Source organism: Rhipicephalus sanguineus, chromosome 9, assembly GCF_013339695.2.
Source record: "Rhipicephalus sanguineus isolate Rsan-2018 chromosome 9, BIME_Rsan_1.4, whole genome shotgun sequence".
Classification (NCBI taxonomy): domain Eukaryota; kingdom Metazoa; phylum Arthropoda; class Arachnida; order Ixodida; family Ixodidae; genus Rhipicephalus; species Rhipicephalus sanguineus.
In genome coordinates this window covers 13,773,281-13,786,423 of record NC_051184.2, presented here as the reverse complement: position 1 = coordinate 13,786,423, position 13,143 = coordinate 13,773,281, and the positions used below count along the sequence as shown (strand labels likewise).

General features: G+C 45.9%; 1 protein-coding gene across 4 annotated transcripts; it reads left to right on the top strand.

Annotated features, from left to right (window-relative positions):
- On the top strand, positions 1-12,902 carry LOC119404623 (ERI1 exoribonuclease 3). 4 transcript variants are annotated; one of them, XM_037671193.2, is made up of 6 exons: positions 1-408; positions 616-732; positions 4,363-4,508; positions 6,216-6,288; positions 8,296-8,392; positions 12,505-12,902. In XM_037671193.2, exons 1-6 carry the CDS (start codon positions 136-138, stop codon positions 12,567-12,569), a joined length of 771 nt encoding a protein of 256 aa, XP_037527121.1. In that variant the 5' UTR covers positions 1-135; the 3' UTR covers positions 12,570-12,902. The 4 variants fall into 4 exon arrangements, with proteins under 4 accessions (XP_037527121.1, XP_037527123.1, XP_037527122.1 ...); XM_037671195.2 differs by lacking the exon at positions 616-732; XM_037671192.2 differs by lacking the exon at positions 6,216-6,288 and having other exon boundaries at positions 4-408.
- The last annotated feature ends 241 nt before the right edge of the window (positions 12,903-13,143 follow it).

Below are 13,143 nucleotides of genomic sequence, written 5' to 3'. Positions count from 1 at the left end.
GCTAGCCTAATACACGCTCACGTGTGCACGCTAAATGATCTCTGGCTGAACGGCCCGCTTTCTTTCAGCAGCGTTAGCAGGCCGGGCGTAGTGCGTGTGAACGCGAGTGAATCGTATCCCTTTCTTTACGAGTGAATGGCTCTACAGTGCGCTGTCTACCGGAACGCATTGCTTTTGTGCCGTATTACGCGTGCGTCCCTGCAGGCCGGCGCCCCAGTACCTCGCCTTGCAAAGCCAGCCGGTCGCGGTTGTTCCCACTTTGTGTTGCCACAACGACAAATGTCCCGTCTGGCATCGCCAGCATACCTCTCGCCTGCCGCTACAATGCCCAAGCAGGCGTACGATTATTTCCTCGTGCTGGACTTTGAGGCCACCTGCAGCGCAGAGAAAGGAGTGCCAACACCGCAGGTAATCTACTGCCTGCTGTTGCCTTGCTTTGTTAAAGTAATCGTGTTGGTGTCCGTCTCTTTCGGCCCTGGCCCTGAAAGTAGCGGTGCTGGCAAAATAGTCATGGCGTGATCCAAGCCTTGGTTTAGTTTCTGCCGCGTTAACAGCGTGGCGTGCATGCCCTTCCTCCCAAGATTTTCTGCACATCCGGATTTCACAATTCCGCAGGAAATCATTGAGTTTCCAGTCCTCAAGGTTAATGGCCGCACATTTGCGACAGAGTCCACTTTCCACACATACGTCCAGCCACAGGCGCACCCTCAGCTGACTGCATTCTGCACAGAGGTAAGCATTCGCGACCACCACCTTCTTTTCGTGAGAGGTGTAACTGGACTACATTGCTGCGTAGAAATGTGGACTCATGCGTCCTATAGATACGTTTGAACTTTGTTGTAAAGGAATTGTTTGACAAAAGAGCAAGTAACTGTATTATGCTGCCAAGCCCTCAGCACGGTAAAAAAAGAAACAAAACAAAAATTGACAAAAGCCAAAAACTATTCAAGGTCAATAATAGGCTTCATAAGCAACCTGCTGCACATCCTTATACATAACTTGCAAGTACGTCACACCCCTGTACCCTGTGCTACGATCTCGGCATGCGCCACCATCACCGAGTACATGGCAGCAGACAACACCGAGCCAAGTTGTGCGGCTCTCGCATTTCCCGCCAATGCCGTACGTCGCAATTGCGATTTGTGCGATATTTGACTGCCGCACGAGAAGTAAGTGTAAATCAGATAAAAGAAGGACCAGACGTTGAGACGTACTGTTTACCAAAGGTGATCACAAACCCGTGCGACCACACGAAAAAGCTGTCTGAGAAGCAGAGCACATGGCTTATGCGCGCATAAACAGAAAGGACCTCAAGACATTGAACAATGTTCGTGTGTGCGGGCGTCACTTCACAACAGGCAAGTTATGTTTCCAAATCTCGTGCGAAGTTGTTTCACCCATTACGTGCGACACCATGGACTCGGACACTGCAGACACGGAGGATCCGAGTTCCCCAGTCAACACTGCTTCACTACAGGCTGCATAATGTCCTGAACGATTCTCCTTCAGCATAAGTGCAAGGCAAGCGATAAAAACGCGCACTACGCCAAACGATCCGCCGTACAAACGTAAACACAGCGCAGTCACTGAGACATATGTGCTCCGTTGGCTCGCTGATGGCAGACAGAAAACAGGAACTGTTGTCACTTGCAAGTTATGATACTATCTGTGATTTGTGAGATGCCAGTGGTGTGATCTGCAGATAGTGTGGCAATCTTGCAGCTAACCACATAACAGTGCCATACAAACATGGACGTAAGACTAACACTGACTGCGGACTGCCTTGATTTATCTTGAATATACACTAGAGCACCTTGAAATGGAGTGCAAAGGTAAACCGAAGCAGTTGGTAGTCAGCACTAGTCCTGTGACTTTACTTGTCCATGTTTATGTGGCACTGGTTTTAACTGTGGGTATGTTCCGTATGGCTCGCATTAGGCTCTATTAAGCTAAGTAGCACCTAGAAGAAAAGGAATAAACGCCGACCACAATAAAAACACTTTAAAATCAAACAAGACGTTTCGGCTCCCGCACGGGAGCCTTGTTCACAAAGAAGTGTAAAGTCAGTTACGTTTCAATAGGTGCCGCAAGCATCGCGAAAACACGTGAGGAAAGTTTCCGTCGTTGCGGTTGAGTGTGCACTCTGTCTGTATTATCAAGGATTCCAGATTAAGACGCGAAGAAAATTTTCTTTCTTTTTCAATGATGCTGGCGCTGTCCCAATCGATTACGTGGCCAGTCGACTGTGCGTGTTCCGCCAAAGCATTAGATGCAGTGTTCTTTTTCTTGACCTTGTAGCGGTGTTGTTTCACTCTCTGCTCGAAATTTCCCGTCTCGCCCACGTAAACATGATCGCATCCGGCACAAGGGATGCTGTATACCACTCCGGGATACTTTTCTTTTGCCAATTTTTCTTTCACATTCACCGGTGAGTGTTTTAGCTTGTTTGCTGGAACATGGGCGATTTGCACATTGTAACTGCTGAATACTCGGGCCAAACATTAGCTGATTCCAGGCACATATGGTACCGCTGCTTGCTTTTTTGGAGGCGCGTCAACATGACGTGCAGAGCATGACAGTCTGTTTTCAACAGAGCGAATAAAAGAATCCGGGTACCCACTAGAAGTAAGGTCGTGATGCGCCTTCATTACCTCAGCCAAAGCATCTTTTGGGTCTGAGCAGATTCGGTTTGCTCGAAGCAGAAGTGAAGAAACAACTGACTGTTTCTGGGAGGCTGGATGCACGGAATTAAAATTCAAATAACGGCGAGTGTGGGTGGCTTTTCTATACACGCAAAACGATAATGCATGCTTGTTGCGCTTGACCAGTACGTCAAGGAAAGGAAGTTGGCCATGCTGTTCTTCCTCGACAGTGAACTTGATAGCTGGATTCATGTTATTCAGATGATTCGTGAAGGCTGGGAGAGTGTCCCTCTTAATTATGCTGAAACAATTGTCAGAGTAACGAAGAAAAACTTTTGGCTTCAGGGTAAAGGAATTCAGGTCACATTTTTCAATCAATTCCATCGTTAAATTGGCAGCTGTAACTGATACGGCGGCCCCCATCGCTGTTCTGTGCACCTGCCTGTAAAATGTGCCCTCGAAGACGAAATACGTATTGTCAAAACAAAACTTCAAAAGCCTTTCAAGGTCCGGTGCATCGATGGGGCACCTCTCGGCAAGAGTTCCGTCTGCTTCTAGAGCCGCGGTGCATGCTTCCAAAGCTAAGTCCGTCGGGATACTTGTGTATAAATAAGGCTTGGACATCGAAGAAGACTAGCATTTTGTCGTCGTCTAGTGTGCAGTTCCGCACTTTCTCGACGAAGTCTAAGGAGTGATGAACATGCGTAGAAGTTTTTCCCCCGATGGGAGAGAGCACTTTGTGCAGGAAACCGGACAATTTGTGAAGCGGTGAACGTGTGTAGTCCACGATGGGGCGCGTTTATTCCTTTTCTTCAATGCCTCCTCCCGACCAGACAGGATTCCGTCAAACCTTGGATTTCATAAATAGCACCTAGTTCTAGTTTGGTAGCAACTTCCACTGTTCCTTGCCGTGGCTCTCTGTCCAGCGGCCATTCTAGCTGTGTAGGTGTTAGACCTCTGACGTCTTGCTCCCCTGGTGTCACCTGTGCACGACTGCCACATGAGTGAACTGAGCTTCCTCCAGTTGAAAGAAATGTTGCTGCGCTACCCATCTGGTTCCATAAGTAAAACTGAGGCACACGCTGTGCACATTTTCAATCTCATGCGTGTGTAACAGCACTTGGGAGTGCAGCCAAGTGCTTCTTCAGGGTCGTGTCGGTGTGTGTGAGCGGGTGCCTAGTCTGCCCCATTCATTTACACAGTCGGACGTGTCCTCTCGAAGTGCAGGTTTTTGATGGCAGTGGTGGGCCCAGGATGTTGCATTTCAAGAGTTGTTCCCTTCCCATCCTTAGCCCAGAAAGCCAGAGACTAAAAGCAGGCCATTCTGAGCTCGCTTCATGTTCATTCTTGCGTCCACTGCAAAGCTTGTTTTGTTTCAATCTCGACCAATGGTGGGAGTTCAATTTGGACCCCCTAAAAGTGAACTTACCGCAAGAAATTTGTATGAAGTAGTCTTGCAGCGGTCAGTGTTGTTGCTCCTATATCTGCGAGGAGGAGCATTTTTGTCGTGAAATTCTTATTTTGTTCCATTTGCACTGTTGAGTCATACCAGTTCTGCTACCAATTCAACTATGTCGTGATTTCAGTTCTTCATATGCAGGTTATGTAATTTTTTGAAACTGAAATTTCAGTTTTCCACTCAGACTAGAGCAGATAATTTCTGTTTAATATTAGTTTCACTACAATATTTAGTTATCTTTTTTTCTCTGTGTGTATGCAGCTAACAGGCATTGTGCAAGACATGGTGGATGATCAGCCACATCTGCACCAAGTGCTGAGTCGCTTTGATGATTGGATGCGGGAGCAGGGCTTGCTCCAGGCACGGACAGTGTTTGTCACCTTTGGTGATTGGGACCTGCAGAAAATGTGAGGCAGTACTCCTTAACTTTGTATGTCACAAACTAGCATTGCTCTAAAAAAATATTGGTGTGCTACATGACTCATGTCGCTGAATGTGTCAAAGGGCAAAGTGATTTCCTTCTCTAGAAAACCTGTAAACTCTCACTTTACTTTCCATCTTGATGCTAACATGGTTGACCATACTAAAGAATACAAGTACTTGGGCACCTTTCTAGTAGGCAACATTTATTTTCTGTATACAGAAAGCCAAAGCACGCTGACACGTGTTCCTAACTCAGTTCCAACCACCCGGCTGACCACAAAGCTTTTTTGGTGTCAGTCTTCTTTTTCTGTGCTAGCACAATCTGGACATCAGAAGAGGAGAGGAAAAGTATCTAACTGCACAGCTACGAAGAAACAGATACACTGAAGCCTTCGTACGCAGTGTGTGTCTTTCAGTGTGTTGAAAAGGAACCACTCCATTGCAGAGTTGTCTCTGAAAGCATCACTCCTTCCAACCCCCTTCCCATACATACCCCTCTCCTGCCAGTAATAAAAGAGACGAGCCAGTCAACACGATGCGTCACTATCCCATATGTCCTCGGAATTAGTGAACAGCCCTCAAGGGTTTCCGGAAAGAAGACATCGAGGTGACTCGCAGACCAGTGTCAATGCTCGCTCGCTTGCTTGCTGCTGAGGTTGAAACACAGATGGTAAAAAAAAAAAAAACAGCCAAGGGGTCATTTACAGAGTGTCATGCTGAAAGTGGCTCGCCAATTAGATCGGTGAAAGCAAGAGCTTGTGTGACAACCCGCCAACACCAGAACACACCAGACGTGTGGAGATTGGAAGCTCTGCACTATGACCATGTACTAATCAATTTCAGGGGTGCCTTTGTCATAGACACAACCTGGAAAGGAGGCTTCTCCTCGAGTCTTTGTATATTCAAAACACTCCCGGCAACATCAGTCAACTACTCGTTGGGAATGTTGCCCACTGTATATTTGCATGGCCTTTGCAATGTGATGGAAAGGAGGAACTGAGTTGAAGAATACCGTTACTTCCATGACTGAACAGTCAACCCGTGAGGAAGGGAGCAACTGCTTTCGAAACTTTGAGTCTATCTGAAACTGTGGCTGGGGCCAGTGCAACATCCAGAGTGAAAACTGTTTGGATGGTAATTGGTGAAGGCAAACTGACAATGAACAGTGCCACATGATCAAGTGGCTCATTCAAACAGTAGAGAGGCCATGGCTAGTGCACAAGCAGTTACACATAGAACCGAGTAAAAATAATGGCAATTACGGGCAGGACTGTCCCATCATTTCCTCTGTCTTGATTAGTGCTTGTCGTTCTTCAGCTTACTATATCATGTCAGCTTGTTACGTGTTGGAGCATGTGGATTCGAATCATCTGCAGTAGTGCGTTACGACTACTAAAAATTCTGAACATTGTACTCGGTGAATTTCTCTCGCGTAATTTCGTGAACTTGTACTAAAATATTTGGGAATCACTGTCACATTGCTGAGATCCTGCTAATATAATTCTGTCTAATGGTCGGCCCGGTACTCAGTTTATTAGCATAAGTCTGTGTGCACTAAGTTCTTGATATTCCGTGCTATCCTTTGATGAAACACAATTTTTAAAGCCTGTCCTGTCTTGCTCTTTTGAACAACGCTGCTATTTCTTTTTCAAGCTAAGTTACCATGAATAAGTAGATTGGGGTATATGCAGGCTTCCCTCGCAGTGTGCCTACCTTGGCATACCAGTGCCGCCTTACATGACTCGATGGATCAATTTGAAAAAGGTGAGTTCAGTGTATCAACCCAGGACTGCTGGTGTTAAAGGACTGTGTTTGCAAACACGGACACGAAAGGAGTTGAGACGCTACTAGCACTGACTAGTGTTTTGGCTTCTCTCTTGTGTGTTTGTTTGCACGCCCAGTCCTTTAACGTGAATACATACCAACTAGCTCAGCTCTCTGTTATTCAGGACTGCTGGTTTGTTTGATTTCCAGGCTTTGCCAGAACCAGTGGCTCAAAAGTCCTATGCAGGTATACTTCACCGGTTGTAATTTCATCATTTCAGTGTAATGCTGCATTGCTAAATGGCACTGAAAAATCAGTTTTTTTTTTTTGTGGGCACAGTCTGGTTCTTCCAGGCTTTAAAAGCAGTGGTGCGTACTGCCATGATTTTGCGGCATTGCAACATTTTTTGTTTCCTTGGTATGTAGTGTTAACGCTTCCCACATGTTGGAGCCTGGAAACGCATAGGTATGTTTTAGTTCGATATTAAAGTTTTTTGTCGCCCAGAATTTGCAAGCCAGCCCCACCGCAATGGATGTTATCATGACGAGTCAACACAGTCACCAAAATCGGTGACTGTGTTGTCTAGTTTCATCAGAATCTGGTGAAGTTGCTGTGTGGTTTTGAGTCTCTCAAAGGGTGACCACTTGTTACTCTCTTGTTTGCAGAACAACTCTCTTGTTTATTGCTCACGGAGGCGTGATTACACCTGTTTCCGTGCAGGCGTTGACTTACACAAACGGTCCCACCGAGGTTCCTTTCCCTCTTTTGGGGACTGACAAAAACCAATTCCGGCCCATTGGCAGTAAGACGATGTATTATTATGAGATTTTTGTTTTGATTTCGGAATGCGTGCAAAATCATAGCTTTTTTTCTTCAATGCGCTCACCTGCGCAGTTCGCTTACGCTATAGAAGTGCGTGCCCATTGCTCTGCTGCAAGTAAGTCGAGCGGTGTACTTTGGTGCACTTATTTTTGTGTACCTTTGAACTAGTATGTCTACAGCACATCATTTTTTAAAAGTCGTATAAGCTTTTTTTAGAATTTCTCTTGTTGTTAGCCATGAATAAATTATGTGTATGTAACACAAATAACTTTTTGTCACTTTATGGTCACCCTAAAAAATTGAAAAAAATTTTTTCTGAATATATTTGCCCAAAGAATTTAAATCTACAATAAACAAATAAACCCTGAGGGGTTGTATTTGGTGTAAAAATTCGACCCTCAAAGGATTAAAAAGTTTAGGAAATATTGGTGGCTTTTTGACAAAAAAAGGAGGCATGGAATGTGGTGTTCACAGCTTCCAGGCAGGCCTCTTTCCCAATATGTGATTCACTTCTAACACTAGCATGTGTGACCGACCAAAATTATTATTTTTCTTTTTAGGTTTGTTTCATAAAGGCTGCTGAAACATTCTTAGGACTGTATAAAATTGCTCAACTGCAGTTTCCCTCTCCCCAGTATGATTCTTCCTTATGCACTGCTCAGTGACAGTGACATTTTTCTGCTGAGAGTGATGTCACAGTTTCTATTCCTGACCTTCTCAGAAAAAAACTGACTTGCGTGTACCCTGCAGTAACTCTAGACTGCCTTGTATGAATGCAAGTGCAGTAACTTTTGCATTTTGATTTTCAGTAGAGTTCACTGCTTAAATTGTGAGGAAGCATGGTGAGAGTAGTAGTCCAAGATCTCGCAAGGAAAACCACTCGGCACAATCGCTTGGCTTACGAGGCCTTGTAACGCTGCTAACTCTATTCTTCAACTGTTTTGGTTGACTATGCTATCATCCTCCTCGTGAGGAGAAGCCAATCTTTTATCACTTGTGAGCATAAAGATAACAGTGGTTGAGGAACTGAAATGCAGATTACCTGGCTTTATGCATGGCCTTTCACAAAGTGGTGCTGTTCTGATGCATGGTATCTCTTTCAGAGGTACTTGTGGACAGACTAGTAGTTGGTTCATGCTGTCTTATGGGCCATAAAGCTGGGGCCACTTTATCTGCCAATGCAGGCGTTTGCAGAGTGCACGGGTCACTGGCCCAAGACCCTGCTGGATGCACTGCGCTTCTGTAGGCTGCCTCATCTGGGACGCCACCACAGCGGCATTGGTGAGCGGCTGAATTTTTGTGCTTTGCTGGGCTGCATTTATTTTAGGGTGAAGGCCTTAATCAGACGCTGGCCTTGAAGAATGTGGCGAGCGGTACAAGAACCCATGTAAACCCACGTAACCAGAAACAGGAAAGTTGTTACCCAAAGACCTCCTTAAGTGCGTCCTTTGTGCATCTTGCTTTTTGAATGATTTACTGGTTGGGCAGAATAATTGGCATAATTTGCAGCTCCTGTGAACCCTTTAAGGGTCACACAGTGGCACAGCGGCATTTTTTCATGAAATGCAGTCCAAAAATGTGTAATTTTTTTATTGCTGAAATAAATTCTTCAGAAGATTCTATTTAAAGGGACACTAAAGAGAAACAATGAATCAGTTTAGATCGATAAATTGTGCTCTGAGAACTCTAATGTCGTTAATTTCGCCATCATAGGTTTATTAATAGAGGAGAAAATCAAGTTCGAATTTTCATTTTTAAATTTTGCGCCGAAATCTCCCCGCGTGACGTCACGGGTTTCAAAGTGTATTTATCGTATGTTGGAGCCATTGCCTCAATAAAATTACCCCAAACTTGGTATGTTAAGTCTATGGCCCCCTCAGAGGACAATGTACAGTCGACGACCGATAATTCGGACTCCACGGGGAACGTAAATAAGTCCGAATTATCGAATGTCCGAAAAAACGAATGTGTCAGAAAAAAAATACTTTTATTGACACTTATTGACACTTCAGGGTCCCGGTGGCCGAAAAAAGTTGTCAGTGCGTTGCTGCACGCACTTCCGCTTACGTACAACCAAGTCCGCCTGTATCTCCGCCAGTGTGATGTGATCGCTGTACGATGACGAGCTCGTTTCGTTTGTGAAGGCAACGGGTCTGTGCGGCACACTTAGCGGTCACACAAAGAGGCAGCCTGAATGGCGGCGCGTTTGGGTTCTCACCTATTAAATGTGTGCACTACGCATGCAACTGCACCAGGCCACATGCACTACTGAGCAGTTGACTGAAGATGCTTATCGTAAGGCTTGTCAGCGATTGAGCCGTACTGGCGCATTTGCCACCTGCCACCATCACGCTTCCGTGCATTTCCGCTGCTTATCCGTAAAGATATCGCCGCACGACGCCGTGATAGCGGCCCCTTTGAATTTCTGGCCCGCTTCACCCCATAACACTTCGGCATTGCGACAAAGCTGACTTTCGGACTCTGCTATTGTTGCAAACAGGTCGACTCGCGAAAGCGCTGGTTCGAACCTATGAGATGATAGACACGGCAGAGGTGGGGGCTTCAATTATTGCCTTTCGGACCTGCAATTTAGGCAGAAAGTCCAAAAAATCGGACGCCGAAGAGTTTTAGCGTCCAAAATTTCGGACGTTCTTGTCCATTGACGTCTATGGGGCTGGTGACGGTGCCGCGAAAGCGTCCGAATTTTAGAGCATGTCCAAAAAATCTGCAGTTGACTGTATCTGCCGCGTTTCGTTGTCGTCTGCGCGGCCTTCGGCGCTGGCTGTGAGGGCACCGTTGGCACCATTTAACTCAGATCTTTTGAGACAGCAGAGAGTAAAATAAAGCAGGTCTCAAAATAAAAATGAACACGCGCAAAACGTTTACCGCAGACACATTCGACAGAATAGTGGCGATAGCAGCCGCGTGGATACAGGAACCGGAATGTAGGATGTTTGCGATGTCGATATGATTTCCCACAGTTGACCGGTGCCTCTAAGATTGGCATTTCCAATTACTAATCTCTGAGGCATAAAGTAGCGATCGAAATAAAGCCTCATAGATCACCAATTAGCCTTCGTTTTGATCTCTGAGGCCATACTTTGTATGGTACGGGTGCCGGAGGAGATAATGGCTGGCGATTCGGCATGCGCGACAGTCTCGGACGAGATCCGGATTATCGAATGTAGATCTGGCAGCTGTCTGAAATATTGGTCGTCTTTACACGTTACTTCTATGGGACCGTCGGCGGTGCCGCGCGACTGTCCGAATTACCGAGCATGTCCGAATTATCGGTGTCCGATTTATCGGTCGGCGACTGTACTTCACTTCTACCGATTATGTCAAAACATGCGACGTCACGGCGAATGGTGCGGAAACTTCAAGGTGGCGTGCGTGGCCACCCACATTTTGTTTTTGCGCGTTTTCTCGCAGCAAACGTGGTGTTTTTGGTATCGTGAAAGAGTACTTTACTAATATGAGACAAATTGTTTCGCTTTTTAGTGTCCCTTTAAGAAAAAAAAATTGTGTAAAATTTTATTGTGTGACCGTAAAGTGACAAAAAAAATCATTTTTGTTGTTATATACGCATGGTTTATTCGTAGTAACCTCAAGCAAATTCCTAAAAAAGAAAACACTTGTACGATTTATTATAAATAAAGAATATGCATTGTATTAAACATAGCTCACAGACATACAAAAATAAGTGCACCAGAGTACTTTTCTGGTAAAAAATGTTCGTGCTTCCCATAACAGGAAATGCAACCACGGCAGTGTCGTTTGTGTAATTTAGCGCCGCACGGAAACAGATGTAATCACGTCCCGTGGAGCAATAAACGAAAGGGTCACAAGTGGTCACCCATTGAGAGAGTAGAAACCAGGCAGCCATCAGCTTTGCGGGCGCAAGAAGCGATACCGACCCGAAGGACGAAACCGAAACCAGCCGCACTTCATGTGCGCGTTCTAGTGCGCAAGTGAAAGCCACCGTGCCGCTTCAGAAAGAAAAAAACAGCGGAGAGACATCGGTGCATGAAAACAATTCCACGTATTCCGAAAGTGTGGCACATGCCAAGCAAGAGAAATGATAGAAAAAGGTGCGCGTTTTAAACATACAGGCTATGCCGTACATGTACGACGAAAACCCTTTGGTGCCTGTTAGGTGATGCTGTACATGTATGGCGAAAACCCTCAAAGGGTTAATTAACTTAGTGCCAAAAGTCGCATAAAATTTGGGGTTGGAGCTGGAATGGAATCAAGGCATTCTGCGTGGTGGTCGTCATTGAATAAACTGCTCAGAAATCTCAGTGCCACCAATGTCTTGGTCATAATTATCTGCTTGTTTGGGAAGAAGAGGCGGGCTGTCATGGTAAAAGCCACACTTTCTTAGCGTTCTACAAAGTTTATTCAATCACTTGCTGCAATCGAGGAGCAGGAATAAATTACGTCAAGGATAGCATAAATACAAGAGCGCTGGCAAATTATTACAGTGTGTGGCCTTATCAGCAACAATATCTTCTTTATAAGAGACACTGATGTAAGAGACAGTTGGGTATAAGGGGCACCAGTGGGCCTTCATCGAAATGGGTGTTGGTCAGGAAATGAGAACATAAAAGACACCCTGGTACATGTCTCTTATAAAGGCGTTCAACTGTATTCCATCATGTCCATCCTACAAATTCTTCATACAGAGAACTTAGGTGGAGGTTTGTACATTATGCTCTTTGTAGATCAGAAAGGGAGGCTATGAAAGGAAAATGCAGGGAACAAACTCGTACCACAGAAAAGGTCACATGTCCAAGAAAGAGAAGGCAAAACATTATGAGCAGACATCTCAGTGTTTTTCTTTTTTTGGTATGCTGCTCACCTCATGGGAAAAAGATAGCTTTGTAACTGCTTTGTGTATTTGAATTGGATTTATTTTGTAAAGTGTTTTGACCGAACCCTATTTCAGGATGTAGCATCCTTGATTTTTTATCCTGGTGTTTTAAGAATTCTTAGTGTGGTGTCTAATTCACAATGTAAGTGTGCTCACTGCAACTGCAGTGAGCACTGTGAATAAGGAAGCATTTATTTGAATAACACCACATTCTTCTACATACACTTGTCTGTGCACACGATATGTAACCAACTTTCTACTTCATCTTGTAAATCCTTTAGTCTCTTGACAAGGTTCAACACAGAAATAATTTGTCCAGCAGAAAGTTTCAAGGTATCGCTAACCCAAAGACCTCCATGAGTCCTTTGTGAATCTCTCTTTTTGAATAAATTACTCGTTGGGCAGAATAATTGGCATAATTTGCACCTCCTGTTAACTTAGTGCCAAAAGTGATGTTTCAGCCTATGTACGGGGTAACATGTGTTTGTCTTTAACGAGATTTTTGTGCGATCTAACGCAGATGACTGCCGCAACCTGGCACAGCTTGTCGCCTGGTTGGCATCCCGTGGCTACCAGTTCGCGTGAGCCGATGTTCAAGCAGGCAGAGTTGTCGCAGAAAGCCGCGGTTGGGCACGATCTCGCGGCGTGCACGCACAAGGCGCACGGCCTCACGGGCGCTCAGCCGCCGACGCAGCATGAGAAAGGCGATCACCAGCGTCGCTGAGCGGCTGATTCCTTGGTGGCAGTGAACATAAACACGGCCCCCGGGCTCGGCCAGTGCACTGTCGATGAAGTCGGCAGCTTCGTCAAAGAAGCGGTCCAGCCGGAACCCGGCCATGTCCAGTGCCTCGATGCCTAAGAAGCGAATGCCGGCCGCCCGGTACAATGCCGGCCCCGTGTTGACCAGGCACAGTGAGGCATCACGGCCACATGCCGCATTCAGCACGTGTGTCACGCCGAGCCGCCGCAGCATACCCACGCATAGTGCTGTTGTGCCGTCTCCTAGCAGCACGCCTGGGTACACCTCGTTGTACGGCTCGCGTGGCAGCTCCAGACGGCCCCTGGGGCACAGCAGGCGACACAGCTCATCCTCTTCCAGTCCTGCACATGGTGACAAAGTCTGGCCCTTGGTGCATGGCCCAGTATGCGTGCGTAAATG